We start from the raw sequence: 22116 nt of genomic DNA, 5'->3' as shown, positions 1-22116 counted from the left end.
TCTTTTTTCTTGGTCGGTTACATCTACCTAGAGAACTGTGCAAAACTTTGAGAAATTTGAACGTGTCTGAGTTCGCAATATATATATATATATATATATATATATATATATATATATATATATATATATATATATATATATATATATATATATATATATATATATATATATATATATATATATATATCCTCGTCGGCTAGCACGGCCCGAGCGCGACCGATTAGCTGGCGTCCACACCGACGCCACTCACGGATTTTCAGTGCGTCCCGTCATGGATTTCAGGGAGTTAAATACGGCAATGTGGACATAAGGAGTTTTCTACAAATTGCGCGTGCCGCCGGCCGTTTCCTCCCGGCCATATATATATATATATATATATATATATATATATATATATATATATATATATATATATATATATATATATATATATATATATATATATACATAAGTGAACAACAGTATCACTGAAACAGGCAAAACTTTTAGGGCAGCTAATAATACAAACGGCAAAAAACATACATAACTATATTTTAACTACGTAACAACAGTGCCGTCAAATTGCATGCACTAAATAAAATATATCACGTAGATTCAGAACGCTGGGTGTCAATAATGGGTCGTGCCTTGCACGTGCATCGCAAATAGCAGGCTCGGAGCAACACAGATCAAGTTATTTCTTGATCAATCACACAGAAGTCGTTGAACGATCAAGAAACTGAAACCATCATTGAGATCAAGATCGCCCGAGTATCTGGGCAGTTCACAGGACGCATTACTGCGTTACGAACAGTGCGTAACGCCGAAACACCGGATACCGGCGTAGCATGAATAAAAAAATATGAGAGAGCAGGTTGCCACAGCCAACCACAAGTCATCTGCGACCGACTAAAGCACTATTTGAACATGACAATCAGATCACAGGGTAACACATCGAACGCGACAGTGAAATACACCACGCGACACAACAAAAAGATCCGATAAGCTCGAAGAAAGACTGTAAATACTGCCTGGTATAAAGGAATAGACGTTAGCTGGGTTTCACCGAGACGCGATCCCCATGCAGGCTACGCACGTGCTTCTTCAGGCCGTTACTCTGCGCGAACCGTTTGGGGCAGAAGGTGCAGCCGAAAGGCCGCTCTCCCGTATGCACGCGCAGGTGACGGCGCAGGTTGCAGCTCTTCTCGAAGCGTTGCGAGCAGTGCGGACAGCTGAGCCGGCCGCCGCCGTGGTGTCGGCGACGGTGCACAAGGAGACCGTCTCGGTACTGAAACGACTCGCCACACTCGGCGCACACGTAGCCCTTAGTTCCGGCGTGCGCCGCCAGGTGGTCGGCGAGTGAGCCGCCGCGAGCGAACCCCTTGCCGCAAATATGACAGCGGTGCCGGGAGGCTGTGCGGGTTTCTGAGGGCGGGGTCGGGTCGGCGGCGGGTGAAACACCGTCCACATGCCGACCAGAGGCGGCAGCATCATCTGCGACGTCAGACGGACTCCGGTCTGTCGCCGCCCCACCCCTCTCTGGCTCCCCGATCAAATCGCTCGCATCAAAAGGTGTTGTAAGTCCTTCAACAGCATCAGATGACTGCACTTCCAGAGCGCTGGCACTGGTCACTGGCACTGCTGCGGGGGCAGGTCCACAGACCTCTACCCCACCTAGATCAGTCACGTCAGCCTCCGCGGAAACAGGTATCCCACTTCCTGGTGCGTCACAGTCTGAAGAAAGCCTTCGGTCTGACGGCTCAGCATGGGACCTGTCGGAATCAGTAACGAGCGAGCCTGCCACAGTTCTTTCCCCTGCCACCAAGAGGTCAGAGCTCCCTTTGGCTGGTTTCACCTTTTCCACACCGAATGCACAAGACAAGGAAGCTGGCCCACAGCTATTATCTTCATTATGCTCTCTGATCAATACAGATTCGTTTTTCTTTTCAGCATCTTCATCCTGGAAAGAGCCAGCAAGTCTGTTTAATAGGAATGCAGGATGGAATGGCATTCTATTAGAACTCATGAATCATGATTCCATTCAAGAATGTAGCATTCAAGACACTAAAGACCTGAAGCCATAAACTTGAGCTTATAAGGACTATCGTAAATGAAAATGAAGCCATTTAGATATGATGTAGTGATAAGTTCAACTCAAGTGACACAAAATAAATCTAGTCTGATGAAAAATAAAAGCACTCACCAAACGTTCCCTGGCATAAGTAATGAGACCTTTGAGAGCTTGCTCAGTTTCAGTGGCAGCAGATATTTGTTTGTCCCAAAGTTCCACCAGAGAATAGCACGAATTGCATAGTATACTCAGCGGCTGCAGCTTGAGGTGCAGACCTCCCAGTCTCTCCAGCACGGTCAGCTGAGATGCCGGCAACACCAAATCGGAGGCCATCCACAGCAACGAGCGCGTGTCTTGACAAACGACACACCATAGCTTAGCCGACATATTGACAGCTGACACACTGTGATGTCTGAAAACAGATACAGGCATAGTTAGGTTGGCATTGTGTCATCGCAAATTGGTGAAGCAGTAACGAACTGGCGTGCACTTCGTTCCTGGACCAAACTCGTACCCCCATAACGTTGGTTTTTGAATTAAGATATGGCTGAAAGTTGGCACACATATATGGTGCAACAATAGTTACCCGCGCCCCGTAGGGCTATCGGCGGACCCTACCACCCGTAGGGGGGGGGGGGGGGGTTCGGTCCCCCCTAAGATCTCGGAAATTTACCGGCCGATTTTCTAAATTCAAACGGCGTTCGATAGCCCCACCGGGGCACTACCTTGTGACCGAATTTCAATGACCTAGGTCAAACCGATGACGTCACAGGTCAGGTCAAAGGTCGGATTTTCACCGTTCACAGGCATTTCAAGAATGTGTTGTGAAATCGAGTAAATTGGTAAGTTATTGAAAATCATCGATGGTCAATTGTTACTTTGCTATCTGAGGTCACTGATACCAGGTCAGGTCACAGAGGTCAGGTCACTGGGGGTCACAATATGAAAGTGTCGTGTGATACATGTTTTATGGTGCATTTTACATGACAAATGCGATTATGTGGGTCAGGCAGCCTTTGGGGCCAGCTTAGGTTACGTTCTGGTGAAGGTCAGGTCAAGGTCAGGTCGAATTAGGTAAAATTTCAAAGTTGATATTTTTGCATAAAATGGGGCTCGATTCGATGCAGCTTGTCACGGGGTGGTCTAATGGTGGTCTTTGTTTTGCCCTACGTGGTCTAGAATTGCCAAAAATTGAGTTTGAAAATTTTACGTCATAATTTTTGAACAGCTTTTTTACTTGACCAAAAAGAGATCGATCTGAAATTTGGTATGTAGATAGAAGACGGTAGGCACTATCATATATATTCCGTTTTTTTCGAAACTAAAAAAACTTTTTGGATTTTTTGGCTAATATATCCTAAAAATTATTTTCTATTTTATTTTTGGGGGTCAAAATTTAAAAGATCAAAAAATTCGAGATATTATTTTTGTAGCCCTGTCAATTCTACACCTTTGATGTCTGATCATTTTTCTGTATCTTCAAAGCTGTAGGCCTGACAGCTCTCCTCACGAAGCTCTTTTTTCGGTCGAAAATGGCAGAACATGACGTCATTCTGGCGTCATTTGTGGCCAACCTATCATAGCCTCTAGAATTTTTTTGGTCACAATGTGTAAAATTGTTGCCCGGAGGGGTCCTGAAAGTTTGGTGGCGAAATCTGCAGCCGTTTAGAAGATATTGACGGAAAAGGACAAGGGGGGCCGTTTCGGCCACCCCCCCCCCCCACGGGGCGCGGGTTAACAGTTGCTGCAAGTGAAAGGCCCAGGCGGTTTGAAGCCCACGTGCTCGAGGTACGCTCATCATGAGCTTGCGTGGCACCTCCGGGTCCATGTGAGGTAGCGGAAAGATGGTGCCTGGCCTAGACCTCAAATAGACGCAAATTTACATGTATCATCTTTCTTAGCACTATATTTGCTTTACAAGGCCCCGAAATTCCCCATTTTCCCGCGGTTGAGGCACGCCGAGGGGATTCTCTTCGCGGCTCACAAACGGCACGTGTGTTCTATCCAGCAGGTCCAGTGCTCCTCGCGTGATGAGCTGCGATGAGGCTTGACCAGAACACACATGCATTCCTCGGGTAGTGATGCTCCTAATGTGACAAGATCGCTGGATGGACCCGCCCAAAGGCCCCGACAGGAGAGTGACTCATGGGACGGTAAATGGTAAATGGTCATTTTACCTGTAAACTGGGATCAACTCACGAGAATTATATGTCAAACTGATGTAGTATAAGCCATGCCATCTTTCGCGTCTCTTCGCACCGTGGGTTTTGACACACACACAGCAAAAAGCTTGGCCGATCCCCTCCCCCCCCACACCAAAGCGAAGGATAAAATGCTGGGTACCGCGGGCCTAATTTGCCCCCCCCCCCTTGCGATCGGCTGCAACCGCCAATGATTGTAAGTGGGACCATTGTGTATCTAGCCTCACCCTAACACGCACCCTGGTAGGGTCTGATTATAATGCGACCCAGATTATGGGATTATGGGAGGGGGCTATTCCTCCCCTCGTATCTCTGGAACTACTGGACGGATCTACAAAACTCAAACGGCGTTCGATAGCCCTGTAAAACTTTCGATAGAAAAGTAAGTACTTTGACCTCAGAGTCACTGATGGCGTCACAGAAAAGGTCAAAACTCGCATTTTTCACCGATTACGGGCCTCCGGGGAAATGCGTTATTACGAGCGAGCGAGCGCAGCGAGCGAAGTGAGTCTTTTCAAAAGCGTTACAGGCCGGGCCGGGCCGGGCCGCTCATACTGAGATTTTTCCGTTATTACGAGCGAGCGAGCGCAGCGAGCGAAGCGAAGTCTTTTCAATCTAAATCTTTCGGGCCGCTCATACTGAGATTTTTCCGTTATTACGAGCGAGCGAGCGCAGCGAGCGAAGCGAAGTCTTTTCAATATAACGGAAAAATCTCAGTATGAGCGGCCCGGCCCGGCCCGGCCCGGCCTGTAACGCTTTTGAGAGGCTCATATCTCAGCAACCGCTGGACCGATTGGCCTGCGGTCTCTTTTGCTGGGTAGCCCCATCCCTTCTACCCCGTAATTGACTACTTTTGATACATCTCAGAGACCGTCGTGGCACGTGCCACGTGAAAAGTCAAGGGTGTTCAAGCAGTTTTGCAAAAGTAATGATTTTGAGAGGCCCATATCTCAGCAGCGGCTTGAGCGATTGTCTTGCGGTAATTTTTATAGGGTAGCTGCATCCCTTCTACTAAAGGTCGGATACTCTTGATCTATGTGAGTGACCCCCACTGCACGTGCAAAATACAAAAAGAAGAGGTGCCAAATTTGTTCCCATTTCAGTAACTCGGTAATTACTGGGGCGATTTCGCTGAAACTTGGCATACAGGTAGGCACCCACCAGGCAATGCATTCCCATGTGTTGCGGTTAGGGTGCTACTGCACGTTCGCACGTGCAGGGAGCGTTTCCAGATCTCGAGAACGGCTGAGCCGATTGCGCTCATATTTGGTATACGGTTGGGGACCGGTTAGTAGGGTGCCGTGCAAAAGTCATTTTGGACCCCGTTTGCACGTGCGCACGTGCAGAATGCCGCTTCCAGATCTCAGGAACGGCTGGGCCGATTGTGTTCAAATTTGGCACACCGCTAGCGACCGGTTAGAAGAGTGCTTTGCACAAGCCCGTTGGAAGTACCCTCTCGCCCTTCCGCACGTGCAGGGCTCACTATCTCGCTCGCTCGTTCTTCGCCCAAAAGGCGTTTTACTGGTAATTTATAACATCGTGTAAAAGGCATGCTATCGAAAATCATCGATAGAGCGTCGGTTGCCTAGCACATATGTTGCTTAAAGAGGTCACTGATACCAGGTTAGCCGTTAGGTCACATAGGTCAGGTCACTAGGGGTCGAAATATGAGCCTAACTATACTAGGGCCGTGGGCTGTGTTTTATGGCCAATTTTATATTTCCTATTAAATGGTTAGTTACACGACCATTGAGGCAGGTTTAGGCTACGTTCTGGTTGAGGTCAGCTCAAGGTCAGATCAAAAATGGTCTAATTTCAAAGTTGATATTTTTGCATAAAAAGGGTAGGTATCTATCTATTTGATGCAGCTCATCACAGGAATTCCCATTGTGGTAAAATGCAAGCTATGACTTCAGAGGGCGGTGCTATGACTTCAGGGAGCTTCAAGAAGACTGTGAAGGGCGGCACTATGACCTCAGGGGGTGGCACTATGAATTCAGAGGGCGGTCAAGAGGGCAGGGCGGCACTACGAGTACAGAGGGCGGCACTACTATTTCCGAGGGCGGCATCACGACTTCCGAGGCCGGCATCACAAATTCCAAGGGCAAAACTACTACTTCAGAGGACAACAATGTGGTTGTAAAGGGCGGTACTTCGTCTTAACCCGCGACCTGGTGGGGGGGGGGGGCTATTTTTTGCCCCCCTCCAGACTTTTCGATATATCTCCAGAACCGCTGCGCCGATCGTCACCAAACTTTCAGTACCCTCCCGGACATCAATTTTACACATTGTGACCAAAAATTTTTCCAAAGGCTATGATAGGTTGGCCGGAAATGACGTCAGAGTGACGTCATGTTCTGCCGTTTCCGACTCAAAAAAGGGTTTCGCGGGAAGAGCTGTCAGGCCTATAGCTTTGCAAATACAGAAAAATGATAAAGACATAAAAGCTGTAGAATCGACAGGGCTACAAAACTGCTATCTCGGATTTTTGAAATTTTTGGATTTTAACCCCCAAAAATCAAACAATAATTTTTTTGGATATAATTATCGAAAAATCCAAAAAGTTTTTTGAATTTCGCAAAAACCGGAATATATGTGATAGTCCTTACCGCCTTCCATCCACATACCAAATTTGAGATTAATACCTCCTTTTTTGGCGAAGTTATAGCGAAAAAACTGTTCAAAATTGATGACGTCAAATTTTCAAACTCAATTTTTAGCAATTCTAGACCCCGTAGCGCAAAACAAAGACCACCATTAGACTCCACGTGACGAGCTGCATCCAATCAATACCCATTTTATGCAAAACTATCAACTTTAAAATTTGACCTTTTTTGGCCTGACCTTGACCTGACCTTGACCTGAACTTCACCAGAAAGTGACCGAAGCCGTACCTGATAGTCTTATAACCAACACCATTGAGTTGGAAATGAAAAATTGGCCATAAAACATGCATCACACAACCCTAGTAAAGTTGGGCTCATGTGACCTGACCTGTGACCCTTGGTGACCTGACCTGTGACCTGACCTGGTATTGTCAGTGACCTTTAATAGCAACATATCTACTAGGCAACTGACGCCCTATCGCTGATTCTCGACAAAATGCGTTTTCCTCTGTGTTATAGCGCATTCCCTAGAAGACCCGTGAACGGTGAAACATTTCATCTTTGACCTGACCTGTGACGTCATCGGTGACCCCGAGGTCAATGAAATTTGGTTTCCTTCGACAAATTTGACAGGCCTTTCGAACGCCGTTTGAATTTTGTGAATCCGTCCAGTAGTTTCGGAGATATGAGGGGGGGGGGGCAAAAAATAGCCCCCCCCCCCCACCAGGTCGCGTTATAAACAGACCCCACCAGGGCGCGGGTTAAGGGGGCGGCACTCTGACTTCAGGGAGAGAAGTAACATACTCTGAGGGTTTAACATCAATTCAGAGAGTTGCTACCAGAGATTTTTATGAAATGAACTTTGCTCATTTCCGTAAAATGCACTCGAACCCTATCGAAAACAGCCACCCGGCGGAGGGCGGCATTTTTCCTAGGCTAGGGGCATCGGCCCCCAGCTCCAGCGACCCCCCCCCCCCTTGGATCCGCGCCTGCTCACGGTACCTATCTAGAGAACTCTCACCTTACCTTACCTTACCTTAGGAGTACACGGAATTTTGAGGCCTGTGTAGACCTGTTGGTCCGGATCTTTACTTTAAGTACTAGCTCGTGGAAGGTTACTGGTTGTCGAAGGCAGAGGAGAAGCGGATAGCTTCCCAGTGGATGTCCAGTCGGGATTTAAATGTGTTGACAGAGGGTGCAGCAACGACGTGTAGAGGCAGACTGTTCCAACTGTTGACCACTCTGACTCTGAGGAAGTTCCGTCTTGCTCTAGAGATGGCTTGGGGCTTGTGGAGCTTGAAGCCGTGACTCCGCGTGATCCCAGTCTCGGACAGGCGAAGAAGTCCATCGTCAACGTCCATCGCGTCGTGGAGGATCTGGTAGATGACGATCATGTCGCCCCGTCGTCGGCGGTACGTCAGCGACGGTAAACCAAGCAGACACAGTCTTGTAGAGTACTAGAGTAGAGTACAGTCTTCACAGTCTTCGTACGCAGCTCTGGCACCAGCTTCGTTGCTCTGCGCTGCACCCTCTCAACCAGCTTTTGGTCGCCTATCGAGTAGGGGCCCCAGATGCAGTTGCTAAACTCCAAGTGAGGCCGAATCAGGGACTTGAAAAGCAAGGGCAGAGAATTCGCGTCGCGGTTCACGAACGATTTCTTAACCAGGCCCAGAACCCTGTTTGCCCTAGCGACAGCTGCTGCGGTCTGCTGGTGAAAGTCGAGCAAACCGTCGACAACTATTCCCAGGTCCTTCTCACTCTCCGTGGCCTCCAATGGTCTCCCCAGCATTGTGTATGTCGCGTTCGGGTTTCCAGGGCCAAGGTGTAGAACGTGACACTTATCCAAGTTGAACGGAAGCTGCCACAGCTGCGACCAGTTTCCTTACCTTACCTTACCTTACCAATACAGAATTTTGAGGCCTATAAGGCCTGTAGGGATCTGATCTCATCGAGCTCCTTACTAGAGACATTCATGAATCTTGGACTGGGATGTCAAAGGATGCATCACCCCAGTGAGAGTCGAGACGGGCTTTGAAGATATTGGCAGACGTAGAGAGGACCACAGAGGCAGGAAGCGCATTCCAGTCGTTGATGGCGCGGACCGATAGAGTGTGTCTCCTGGGTCTTGAAGCAGCTTGAGGCTTCAGCAGCTTCAGAGCATGTCCTCTGGTGACAGATGAGACTGCCTGCTCGAAAAACTGGTCCGGCCGAACGTTGACTCCACCCGTCAAAATCTGGAAGATGGCGATTACGTCTCCTCTCCGTCTTCGGTGATACAGTGATGGGAGCTTGAGTCGCCGGAGGCGTTCCTGGTAGGGCAAGTGTCTTAGCTCACGGACCAGTTTGGTTGCTCTCCGCTGCACTCGTTCAATCAGCCTCTGATCAGCTCGGTTGAAGGGCCCCCAGATGAGGTTCCCATATTCTAGATGGGGTCGTACCAGCGTTTCGAAGAGAATCGGCAGGGTAGTCTCATCAATGCTACTGAACGATCTTTTTATCAGTGCGAGCATTTGGTTGCCCTTTGCAGCTGCAGACGCGGCCTGCTTACGAAACTTCAGGTCAGAATCCAGCTGAGCCCCCAGGTCCTTCTCTACTTCAACCGTATTCAGCTGGAGACCATTCATGGTGTATGAGCGCCCAGGATTCCCAGGGCCGAGATGAAGGACCTTGCACTTTGATTCATTGAAAGGCAGTTGCCACTTCTCCGACCACTTGGCCACTTCTTCAATGTCTCGCTGGATTGAGCTTGTTCCAGTGGACGATGGTGTTCCGAAGATTTTGGTATCATCTGCAAAGACCTTGATGGAGCTCTGCACGGATTCGGGTAAGTCATTGATAAATATGATGAACAGCATTGGCCCGAGGACTGACCCTTGAGGAACCCCACTGGTCACAGACACCCAAGGCGAGCAGTGTCCTCTGATCACCACCTGTTGACGCCGGTCCGATAGGAAGGAGGCAATCCAGCCCTTTAACCTTCCTGTGATACCGTATCCCTCGAGTTTATTCAGGAGTCTCAGGTGTGGCACAGAGTCAAAAGCCTTTCTGAAGTCGAGATACACCGCATCAACTGGTTCGCCATTTTCTATGCACTTGGTCCACTCATCCAGCACTTCAAGAAGCTGGGTCATGCAGGATCGCTGTGGTCTGAAGCCGTGCTGGTGGTTCGATAGGAGGTTGGCTTCTTCCAGGTGAGTCATGAGATGATCTCGGATCAGGGATTCAAGTAGGTACCTTGCAAGGAATTGCAGTCAAGCTCACTGGGCGATAATTGCCTGGGTCCAGCCTGTCCCCCTTCTCCAGAATAGGTACTACGATGCCAAGCTTCCAGTCGTCTGGAAGACAGCCAGACTGAATGGACTTGTTGTAGATGATGGATAGTGGGACCGCCAGCTGAGCAGCCGCCTCGATCAAGACCCTAGGGTGGATTCTGTCTGGCCCTGGGGAGCTAGAGCTCTTGAGTCGCATCAACTTGTGTTTAACCATGTCGGCCGTGACCGTCAGGTCGCGAAGGTTGAGTGATTGGCCAGGTGGAGCAAGAGATGGTATAACAGAGACATCCTCGTTGGTAAATACCGAAGAAAAGTACTTGTTCAGGATGCTAGCCTTTGTGACGTCATCTCTGATTACCAATCCGTTCTCATCTCTCAAGGCGTCAATGCCAACCTTGGTTTTAAGTCTCGAGTTGGAGTATTTCCAGAAGGCCTTTGGGTTGTCCTTTAGCTCTTTTGACAGTCTGAACTCAAAGGTACGTCTCAGCTCTCTGGTAAGCTTTCTCAGTCTGTTCCTGCATCGGCAGTACCTGGCGTAGTCCACAGGGTCCCTGGTGTGAGCATACATATTCCAAAGCAGGGCTTTCTCACGCCTGAGCCTCTGCGCTCGGTTATCAATGTACAGGTTCTTGTTAGGTCTGTGGTGCGTCACCGGCACTGTGCGAGCAACTGCCTCTCTGAGGGAGCTCACAAAATAGTGGTAGGCGCGATGCACGTTGCTATCATGCATCACAGTCCAGTCCACTTCTTGGAGCACACTCCTCAGTAGATTGTAGTTGGCTCTGTTGTAGTTCAGATGGGGACCGATTGGGATCCCTTTCCTAGTGTAACATTTCAGACTGAACTCCAGAATGACATGGTCACTGAGGCCAAGACCTGGTGAGTGCTGCAGGTCCTGTACCATCCCTTCCTCGTTGGTGAAGATGAGGTCAAGCATACTTGGGATTTGACCTAAACGATACCTTGTTGGTGCAGTGACATGCTGGGTAAGAAAATGGTCTTGCGCACATGAGAGCAGTGCGTGAGAATGATGTCCAGGGGGCTCATCTGAGAAACAGGACGCCCAGTCAATCTGTGGAACGTTGAAGTCTCCGACCACCAGAATGTGAGAAGAACTCAAATTACCAGCCAGTGACAGACTTCTATCCAGCTCAGTTATGCCCAGATGTCTGTCTCCTGACGGACTCAGGTAAATACACCCAATCAAGAGTTTGTCCCCATTGCACAGTGGGGATTTTTCCGATCTAGCACGTATTTATTCGTAGAGGGCAAACCATAGGTAGTATTGTAGCCAGATTGTGCACAGATGTTGGCTGGTGTGTTCTGGTGAGAGTGTTACCTGTAAATGTGCATAATCAACATAGTATAGGGGGGTCAATTGGACCCCCGGCTCAGCCGTTTGGCCCCTGATCAAGCTAGAGCTTCGCGGAAAAATCAAGCGTGCTGTCTATGACGAGATGAGGCCGAATATATCCAATTTCAAAGTCCAAGGTCATTAGTTGACTTTCCAAGTCAAGTCAATGACCCAACTAAAGATGGAAAATCGAGACCTCTTGGAACTTCGTAAAGTTAGGATGTTACGGGGTATTTTGGGGTGCTGATCACGAATTTCATGTTAGTTTTGATCACAGACGATGTCTTCATGCATTTAAGCCAGGTCGGGTCAGGTCAGGTCAGCCAGTAGACGTCCTGCCGGCCATCCATAATAGGTGTCACCTACTACTGACAGCTTCGTAACATGGTACGAAGGCACCAGAACTACTTCGTAAATATTCAAATGGTTGCTTAATTCGAAATCAACACCAAAAACTACCCTAGAAGCAAGTAAAACTCGAAAAAGTGAACCAAGGTCATCAAAGGTCAATGACCTTGACCTGACCTTCACGTGACCTTGACACCCACCATAATGCATGGCACCAGCATCATTTCACATATTTGAACGTTTAAAACCACAAAAAGACTGGAAACCGCGGATAATGTGAGCTGGCATACGCCGAATCGCGATTCCGGCCAAACATGGTCTCGAGAAATATGCCACAGGTCAAAGGTCAGTTGGGTCAGAGTCATGAAATTTTTAGGTTAGATGTAAAATTGATGATCTCGAGGGCAACGAAAGTTTCGTCGCGATCGGCTGCTTTTTGCGCGAGTGATTTGCGGAAAACCATGGGGTTTTATCCGACCCCTTCCCCCTCCCCCTCCCCACTAGTGCTAGGGTTAACCTTCGCCCCAGTGGGGGGGGGGGGGCATATGTTACCACCCTGTCGCGTTTTTTGCGTATAAATAAAAAACCGCGGCGCGTAGCGCCGCGCCGCTTGGCATAGCTTTTTGTATATCAATTTTGGACAATGTGTGAAATTTTTGACCCCAGGTCATGTCAGGTCAGGTCACCAGGTCAGGTTAACTGACCAGGCCTAAAAAAAAGTTTGCAATCACGTCCAGCCTGCAGTGTTTGTCAGAAAGGTTTTAAACTTGGTGGATTGCATGATGTTATGGGCGCCTACAATTTGTATATCTCGGATTTTTTATATCCGTGACCTAAGGTCAGGTCAGTGGCGTGACCTTACCATTATAAGTCAATGGAGAAAAATGAAAATGCCTCTAGATCCGTGTGTACGCATAGGAACAGTCCAAATATTTCAGAATCACAATGATTTGGACCACTCGTGATGACCAAGGTGTCATTTTTGCTGATAGCCTCTAGAAAGGTCATCCGAGGTCATTTGAGGCTACAAACAGATTTTTGCCAATAACTCGCGATTGGAAAGAGATAGAACGCTGGGGATGGCTTCATTGTGTTTGTCTTGTTGAGACGCATCGAATGATATGCAACATGACCTTTTCCGGTCAGGTCATGACCTTGACCTGAGGTCAAATTTTCAAGTTGACCTTTCAAGGTCAAATTATAGTTCATTCGACGCGTCTCGTCGAGAGGAACACGATTCTGGCAATAGAAATGTCGTGGCTTTTTCTAGTCAAAAGTTATTGTCGAAAAACACTTAGCGTAAAAACAGCTATTTTTGGAGTTTTTGCCCTCTGCAGGCTAAACCGTTGACCTGAGGTCAATTTTGATGATGACCTTATCGAAGGAAGAGTTCAAAAGCTATCGATTGCTTTCCCATGCGTTTTTCTAGCTATCATAGTTCCTGAGATAAAAGCATGTTTTCTGAAAAATATTATGACATTTGGCAAATTTTGACCTTTGATGACCTCCAGTGACCCCAATATTGCTCCAAGATGAAAAATGACAGAAATACTTTCAAACGTACGCATTGAGAGCTATCGACTGCTTTTTACCGCGTCTTTCTAGCCCTCTTAGTTTTTGAGTTAGAGGTGGGTGGTAACATATGCCCCCCCCCCCCCCCCACTAGGGCGAAGTTGGCTGAGACCGCCACTGGGGCGCGGGTTAATAAGGTTGCGGTATGTATAATTTACGCCTGTCATCCTATTCCTCATGAATGTGTCTCAGAAAATATGCATCATATAAGTCAGGAAGTAAAATTATTCGCCCATGTCTGGAACATACCTTTATCGTGCTGTTTGCCCTAGCGCTCCTAGAGTGGGGTATTAAGATACTCTAATGCGAATATTCCGTGTTCAGGCAAGTTCCGGCAGCCAAACTAGGCGTTGTCTTGTGCAGGAGAAAGTGGCGAATTCGATAGGATATGTTTCGGAGTGGAAAAGTGTGGAAAACATTGTTGATTTCCTACATTTATCTAGAATACCATTCCTTCAATATGGTGTCTGTAAGGTTTTTTTTTGTAAATGGCATTTTTGTGACCTTAGTAAGGTTGTGGCATACTTTCTGTTTGCCATTCCATTCCTAATATAGGTGCCTTTCAGAAGATATGCAACTTTAAGAACTCGCAAGAATAAAACCAACAGGACAGGACAATGAAATTGAGCCATACTTTCGGTCCTTACTGAGTCCATTGAGTAATCACGCATGAGTGTGAACTTTGGGCGCATTTTTCCTAGTCTTGCTGTGGACATACAGATAAAACAATGCCATATATGAAAAATTCAGACATTTCTTAGCCCCACTGACACATAAAATAAACAAAAACCCCCAAAAAAATTTTGAATTAATAGGCGCTAGATCGGAAAAATCCCCACTGTGCATTGCGAAGGTCGATCATAATCCATATCTGCTCCATGGATGTGGGTGGGTTCGTTTGAAGAGTTACTATATGAGATGGCAGGTGCTCCTTTACATATATGCACACACCTCGTTGTCCACTCGCCCCAAGATTGGGTCTTGACAGGTCCACATTTACATAAATGTTGTACTTGGGGAGGGCCAGTAGAGCAGGGTGAATAGGAAGAATCTGGGCCTTAGGAACAACTTCTGTGATGAGAATGACATCAGGCTCATTCTGTGCAATTACCATAGACAGGTCGTCCCTCTTGTTGATTAACTGATCGGCATTTGTATAAATGACTTTGATTTGCTTTGCTTGATCACTAATACCCGACCCATATAGTCAATTTTGGTTGCTGTCAGCATGTGGCCGTGCTGACTCTGTTCGGTTAGGCTGGGCGTTCGCAGGTCTGTCAGCCTGTTTCAAAGTGCTTGAGCTGGGGTTGGGGTTGGGTGCTGGGTGAGTCGAAGAGTTTGGGTGAGAATGAGTAGCCTCATTGTTGTTGTTATTCATCCTCACTATCTTCCCCTTCCTGATAGTCAGGTGCTCCTCCCCTGCCAGCTTACGAGCAGCCAACTCCTCCCTGAGCCGTTTTCCTTCTTCCCTGTCTTTCTTTGAGAGATCAGGGGTGACATAGATCCTCTTCCATGTTGAGAGGTGTCTGAGTTGTGGAGCCATCCTCAGTACCTCTGCTTTTGCATCAATGCTGTCTAGAGAAACAATGAGAAGCCTGGGCCTTTCGTCACTCCTTTTACCAGCTCTGAATGCCTTAGTGGGCCTGATGACTAGGCTCATGCCTTCTTTGATTACCTCTTTGAAGAGGTGAAGGTCCTTTTCCATTCTCTCAGACAACGTCTCCCCTTCCTGTTCTGGCAGGTTATGTACCACTACATTTAGTTTTCTTCTCTCTTTGTCCATGAAGCTGTCGAACACTCGTGACATAGCATTGGTGGTTTCAGATAGACCATTGTGGTCAGTCTTGGGCTGGGTTGGGAGGATGTCGATTTTTGCACCCACATCCTTCACCACCTTCTCGCATGTTCCACGAACGATGTCAGCATAAGACTCCCTCTGGGCATTTTGCTCTTTACAGACTCTTTCAAGAAGGTGTGAGTGATCCATGGTAGTTTTCTCCTGTTCTTTGATGGACTGAACGATGACCTTCATGTGCTCGCGCACTGAGTCAGCCATCTTGGACTTTTGTTTCTAGTTTTTGCAGTGCGTCTGCCTTACCAATTGGTGACTGAGTGGGATCGGTCCTGTTCCCAGTTCCAGGCCCCTGCTTTTTGCATGCATCACAAAGCCATGACAAACATTTGTAATTCACAAGGGCATCGTGGGCCTTCCTCGGAATAGCCTGGCACTTGATGTGGTACCAGGATTCACACCAGTCGCATTGGACGGCTTTATCCCCATCCAACACTTGCATTCCGCACAAGGCTTTTCCGGGGCCACCCTGGCATGTAGCAGATTCATTGGTTGACTCGCTCGTGTCGCTTGAAGAGCGGCTAATGCTTGTCATGCTACTAAATGGAGTATAGACACTGGCATTCAGTTTACCTACTTCTTTTCCTTTTGCCTCCTCGCGGTTAGTTGCGGTCCAGACTGCAAAGTATGGCAATTTCGACGAGATCTCGTCGGTGCGGGCTTGTTCGGCTGGTGCGGATTTTGGAGTGGTGCGGTGCGGATTTTGCCTGGTGCGGTGCGGATTTGGCTTGGACCTTGATGCGGTGCGGACTTCACTTGGTCTTCTTACCCGGCCGGGTTTCCTTGTTGACTGTTCTTTGGAAAGCCCTACAAATGCGTGCCAGCCACGGTGACGCACGGTGACGGAGAAAGGTTTTAAATTTACTCTACGAACTAACAATTGCGGCAGAACAAATCCATTCTCGCCTCGGAAATTAACGTGATGACGACGTCATTAGAACGAAGACTGGTTGCGGTGGTGACTGGTATGTCACATTTGCGAGCAGCTGGTTTGAATTGCCAATCAGCACGCTACTTTGGAATGACGTCATTAGTTTTACTCATACGAAAGTTTGTTGGGGCGATTTTATCAAGGCTCGTCAAATTCACACGTGACATTTAGCATGTAGAAGGCCCACAGAGAGGGGAGAAGTTCCGAATGTCACGTGACCCAATATGCCCTCCGGCGCCCTTTTGTCACCGGCGTCCGTCTATTTGCTCTATTTCAAACCTCGTTCAAACTTCGGATACAAGTGCGCGGCGCGGTCCCGTGGTGAGCGTTGCTCGTGAAACTGAAATTGGAGGGGAAATAATTATAGTGAGATGAATGAAGTCCCTTGCATTATAGTTGCCTGTGGGTTCGGTGCGGATATTTTGGGCTCTCGGCTCGCTTTGGTGCGGATTTTCCGGCTCAGTTTGAAGGGTTGGTGCGGATTTTGAACTTGGGCCGGTGCGCCTCGTCGACCTGCGTGCCATACTTTGCAGTCTGGGTTGCGGTTGTGTTAGAAATGGGGTCATTTGTCTCACCTGAATCCCTCTGGACCTCCCCGGCCTTGCCCGGGGTCTTGTCACTTTCATTTATTTCATTCACGTTTCCAAGTTCATTTAACTCGGTTTGGAGCACGTCTCTAGCCTCTGAGGAGTGCACAGGGCAAAACACTTTGCATTTTGCAATCATCAGCAAACAGCTTGATGGAGGACGCTGTGTTCCAAGCAGGATATATTGATAAAGGTTCCAATCGGTCAGGCAACACTTTGGTTACAGGCAGAAATGACAGACCACACACTACCCACACTTGCCTTGGGAGCATTTGGAAGTTTTTTATGCTATTGCAGCCGATCTATTATTGTTAAATATGTTCAGGCGTGGTATGCTAGGACTGATGAAAACTGACTTTGCTGCTGATCCTGCTCACTCTTGCATAATACACAACTTTCATTGGTGGACCGAAAAGTTGATTTGTGTACCCAACATTCGCTGCGCAGCACCTGTTCCAATTGCTGGCGCATTATTTTTCACATGGAAAAATGGTTCTGTGACGTACGGTTTGCTGACTTTTTGTAAAGCTAGTCAAATGATATACTTCTATTCAATCAAAATGTTCAATTTTCCAATTTTATGTCATAAAATTATTTAAAAAAACATTTTTTGACTCTAATCGATCAAAAAATTGAAAACTGGGGAAATGTAAAGTCTTTTTTAAGCTTCAGTTTTATCGTCATCAAAATTTTTTAGAATTTGACTTGTAGTCAAATAACATTGAGCTTGAATTACAAACGTAGGGCACGTGTTGTGTGCGCCGGGCGCCGCGTTGTTGTTGTTGATTGGTATCTTCGGCTTTGCGGATTGAATCGGTGAGATTATTTTGTTTAATTGCATTTGATGCCTTCTGATGACTATTTTTAAAACATACCTCTGTATGTATGGGTTCGACTTCGAACCCACGCTGACAGGCTAGTCCGAATTGGAATGGAACACCGATACCGAGGCCAAGAGGACTTCGTCTTCACAAGCCTGAATGCTGTGTTGCTCGTACTCGTACTCACACACAGTGTTGCCGTCCTGGTACTATAGTATCAGATCTGGTACTTTTTCGACCCTTCTGGTACGGAAGTACGCCGGAACGAAATCTGGTACTTTTTCGCCGAAATGCATTCTTGGCATTTTAATATTTCTTTCAAGCTAAAAAACAATTATTTTAGTCAGGCAGATGGCGTTTCTTATCATAATTTGTCATGCATCAGATTCGGAATTATCAATAGGCCTACTACCTATTCCTGTTGTGTGCTAGCAGAAGTAAAAAGTGGGAAATTTGCGCTCCACGCCGGCTGCCAAGGACGGGCCGCCGGCTGCAGGCCGAGGCAGTTGTGTTCAAGGCCATATAAGAGTTTGGGTCGTGAGTTGGGAATCGGAGTTGTATTGTGAACAGTGAAATGTGAGTTGCGTCGACGGTCGAAGTGCTAAGGAAAGAGCCTTATTTGAATCAGTGACCCAAAATTGTGCGATTTGGTTTGAAAACTAAATGACACCCAACAAATAATAATTTTCCATTCTCACTGGCATAATACTGTGGCAATTTTCGCTCCTTCATTGCGAGCTAGAATCCTGGGTGCAATCACCAGTCTCAACGGTACACTGGAGTGCCCCTCCCCCCTCTCGAAGGCAGGATTTCGATTTTTATTTTTAGGCCAATTTTAGGTACATATGAATTCGGGCTTTCAGAAGAGCACTTTTCTGCCTTTATGGGGCGACGCGGGGAGACGAATGAGTCGAATTACTTGGTCAAATGGGTCATAAATTACTTGCTGGCATGAACATACCGCAATTATGGCTATTTTTATAGTAATGAATTAAACACGTTTTGACCTTCTGCGATCTGGTACGGTACGCAGCCAGAAACAACCAATCTGGTACGATTTGGATGCGCTCTTGGTACGCTGTAAAATCTGACCGCGGCAACACTGCTCACACAACCATTTCTCAGTTGGTTGGTTTGGGGTAAGCATCATATCCAGTGGTTAAAGTGCTACCTGGAACTCTCGCCCTGTTGAAGCAGCCAGGTAGCAGCACTAGCAGTGCCGAGGGCAGTGCCGCATCTATTGCCCGGGGGCCGGGGAGGTGGGAATTGAATCTGAATGGCTAAATATTAAATCGAGAGGCAAGGAAGCTACCCCTGGACCAGAAAGCTCCTCAACTTTTCTTGGCATACACCTACTTACAGACTCAGACTAGTCTCATTTTAAGCTTTTATCTGTCTGAGTCTCAGCTTACATAGCTTATCATGGGCTCATGTTCATTCATGTTTCTAAGGGTACAATATCCCTTTTACTTTACTTCAACCATTTTCCATTGGTGTGCCATGACAGGACTACCAAATGGCATCCCCATGGGCCCAGCCCCAGACTGGCAAAAAATACATGTTATGCTGTATATGTCTAGCGTAGTGGCGGGATTGCGCCAAAAATTTCAGTGCATGTCCGTCTGTGGAGTAAATTTGCTTGAGCCGAATTCAGCGCATGGCGGCGGCTGAATTTTTTTGTGCAGGGCGGCTACAGATTTCTTTTGGTGAAAGACGGTCACTGAATTTAGTCGGCATGCTGGTCAATCTAGCAGCAGATTCGCCCTGGGGGCGGCTCTAGAGGGCTTTCGGGACGAGACATCCCCGCCCGGCGCCCTGGTCGTCGCGTGCTCGAACTGGCGAGCCACTCTTAGCCTACTCAGCGGGAGCGGCTGCCCAGGTGAGGCCTCGACCCTCGATGTGGAGATAGGTATGGAACTGGAAGACCTTGTTGAACATCGCCAAGCGTCGTTCCTGGGTGGGTTCGTGCCCACTGCGGTATCGAGGGGAATGAGAGCGCGGACGACCTGGCGAAACAAGCGGCCCTGCCCTCAAACGCCCGCTTGCTGACCAGGGCGGTTCATTGTTCGGCCTCGCATCAATGTCGCGATAACTGGTCCGAGTTACTACCTATTCAAGCCACTCCTCGGGAGTGCGCCGCCGCTCCCTATCCCCGGAGAGGGCCGAGAGGACGCCGTTTCGGTGCACCAGATGAGGGCGGACCACTGGGGCCGCTCGCTCCAATACCTGCACCGAATCGGCCGTCTCCCCTCCGTGGCGTGCCAGCAGTGCCCAGACAAGCGGTGCCCCGCGGCGTTCTGCACCTTGTGCCAAGAAGAGTCTGTTGTGCCGGAGCAAGTGCTGCTTCGCTGCCCGGCCCTCGCTGGCTCCCGCCAGCCTCGAGCACACCGCTCCGCCGATTTTTGTGGCCCCGGAACTTCCGACTCCGGCCTTGTTTCACGGCACGACGCTACAGTGCGCTAAGCGCATTGAGGTATTGGGTTTCCGTGGAAACGAAAAATTTATTCGGACACTCAAACATGGCAGGTCATCCAAGGCCCCGGAATGCTCTGTCTGGTTGATATTATAGCCTTGATCGGTAGATGTGCACATGTGCTTTATATAAAAGTGACTTAACCCGCGCCCGGCTGGGGGTCCTGGATTTCCACGCCCTGCTGGGGGGGGGGGGTTCAAACACCCCCCCCCCCTTATAACTGGGCTCCTGGGCCACGTAGCGATACGCCGAAGGCGGCGTTGGAAAGAGCGTCAAAAATAATGACGAAATCACTTCGGTCAATTTTTTGTCAGTTCAAAGGTCAGGTCACCAGAGGTCATTGAAGGCAAAATTTCGCCGATTTCCAGGTCGAATGTCGACAATTTCCAAGAAGCCAACGCATAACTCGGGAACCAATAGAGCTACAGCGCCGCGGAAAAGCGCATTCGATAGCCCTATTAACGCCCTTTCTGAGTAATTCCCTCAGATTTGACCTAACGTCAACGGTTTTGCCTGCAGGGGGCAAAAACTGCAAAAATAGCCGATTTTTTCGGAAACAGTTTTTCTGCAATAACTTTTGACCCAAGCCTTGTACGAGCTTACTTTTACCGGCATCGTGTTCCTCTTGTCAAGACGCGTCGAAAGAACTATAACTTGACCTTTAAAGGTCAACTTGAAAATTTGACCTCAGGTCAAGGTCATGACCTGACCGGGAAGGGTCATGTTGCATATCAGTCGATCCGTATCGTCGAGCTGAACACATCTAAGGCGTTTTCATCGCTCTAGCATGCCTCTATCAAAAGTTATTTGCGAAAAACTGTTAGATACCATTCGTGACCTAAGATGACCTCAGGGCATAAACAGGGGTCACGGAGACCATTGTCATGTTCAGTGTGTCTAAACCACTTGTAATTCAGTGTTTGGGAGTGTTTATAATGTCCTTCGTCAGAAAGAGGCGCATTTCAATTTTCTCCCATTGACTCCCATTGAATGGGGAGGTCGCAAAATTGACCTGACCTTAGGTCATCGATATCAAAATTCTGAGATAAACATTTTGTACATGCTATTGCTCTTAGCAATCGCTGAAAGTTTCAAAGCGATCGGTCACTCGGTGTAGCTTTGACAGACATTGAAATTTTTTATGAGGTGAGGTCACTTCAAGTTACCTGGTGACCTGACCTTGAATGACCTTGGTCTGAAATTTTCACAACATGTCACGCTGGTCCAGATTCACGTAAGACCAGATCAAAAATAATATTTGCTGTTTTCGAAATTACTTATTCCAGGGTTATTTTTCTTTTGTTATGTTCCTGGGGAACCGAGATATGCTTTTAGTTTGGTTCCCGAGCCCTCTGATCAGGAGCAGTGCGCGTTTAAAAGTGAGGGTTTTTTCCCCTCTTTGTGCCTCTTCTCAGCAAGTGACGAGTTGTGCTCGTGTGCTCACCAGTGAACGTTCGTGTCTCCAAGTTTTTTTTTGTGGTACCTCCAGTCACCCAAGGATGGCAACTTCCCAACCAAGTGGTCGTTTCCCCTTTTGAGCCAATACTGGGAGAATTCCCTTTGGTTGGAATCACATGTGGTCGTGCGGTCGCTTGTTGTTTGTTCATCGGATGAAATCGTACAGAAGGACAGCAAAGTACAAAATCAAACCCATATCATGTGATACCTACGACATCACTCTTCACTTGGTAGGAAAAGGTTTTGCTACTTTTTGCTACTTTAGCAGTAAATTAGATTTTCCCGTTTCAGATCCACTCAATGAGATGACGTCCCTCACCCGTCGGGAGCTTCTGGAGGCGATGCTGGGAGCCGGTCCCCTGATGTCGGACGAGTCATTGCAAGCTGGTGTCGAGTTCTTGTGTCTTTCGGTTCCTCCTGGACGTGTGCCTGACCGATCTGTCCTCCGGGACGTCGTTCTTGATCACCGGAAGAGGATGCATCGACGCTGGGATGCTCCAGGAGTTCGACGGATCTTCGCGAAGACGCTCGACAAACATGCAGTCTGGCTTCTCGAATCTGTTCCAGTGGCGATCCTGGCACCTCCAGCTC

At 48.0% G+C, this 22116-nt stretch overlaps 2 protein-coding genes across 3 annotated transcripts in view; one reads left to right on the top strand and one right to left on the bottom strand.

Moving 5' to 3' along the window:
- Positions 1 to 514: 514 nt before the first annotated feature.
- LOC122363255 (zinc finger protein 358-like) lies at positions 515 to 16802 on the bottom strand. The gene is made up of 3 exons (XM_043332302.1): positions 16762 to 16802; positions 2183 to 2462; positions 515 to 1939 (listed from the first exon to the last, which is right to left on the bottom strand). The coding sequence occupies exons 2-3, from the start codon at positions 2435 to 2437 to the stop codon at positions 1031 to 1033; spliced, it is 1164 nt and encodes a 387-aa protein (XP_043188237.1). The 5' UTR covers positions 2438 to 2462; positions 16762 to 16802; the 3' UTR covers positions 515 to 1030.
- Positions 16803 to 17504: 702 nt separating this feature from the next.
- Positions 17505 to 22116, top strand: part of LOC122363250 (ribosomal oxygenase 1-like) — a 29939-nt gene continuing 25327 nt past the window's right edge. Inside the window, exon 1 of one of the 2 annotated variants that reach the window (XM_043332291.1) lies at positions 17505 to 17589. The gene's annotated coding sequence lies outside the window, so the exon portion shown is untranslated. The remainder of the gene's footprint in view (positions 17590 to 22116) is intronic. The other variant, XM_043332290.1, reaches the window with a different exon arrangement.

This window comes from Amphibalanus amphitrite, unplaced genomic scaffold (genome assembly GCF_019059575.1).
Source record: "Amphibalanus amphitrite isolate SeventyFive unplaced genomic scaffold, NRLGWU_Aamphi_draft 000611F_arrow, whole genome shotgun sequence".
Taxonomy (NCBI): Eukaryota; Metazoa; Arthropoda; class Thecostraca; order Balanomorpha; family Balanidae; genus Amphibalanus; species Amphibalanus amphitrite.
The sequence above is the reverse complement of the archived record's forward strand: the minus strand, read 5'-3'. Positions and strand labels throughout refer to the sequence as shown.

Excerpts from the sequence above, each read along its gene's own strand:
- LOC122363255 (XM_043332302.1), bottom strand. The coding sequence starts at position 2,437 with ATGTCGGCTAAGCTATGGTGTGTCGTTTGTCAAGACACGCGCTCGTTG. Across the intron at positions 1,940-2,182 it reads CTTATGCCAGGGAACGTTTG|GATGAAGATGCTGAAAAGAA; the intron begins GTGAGTGCTTTT and ends GGCTCTTTCCAG.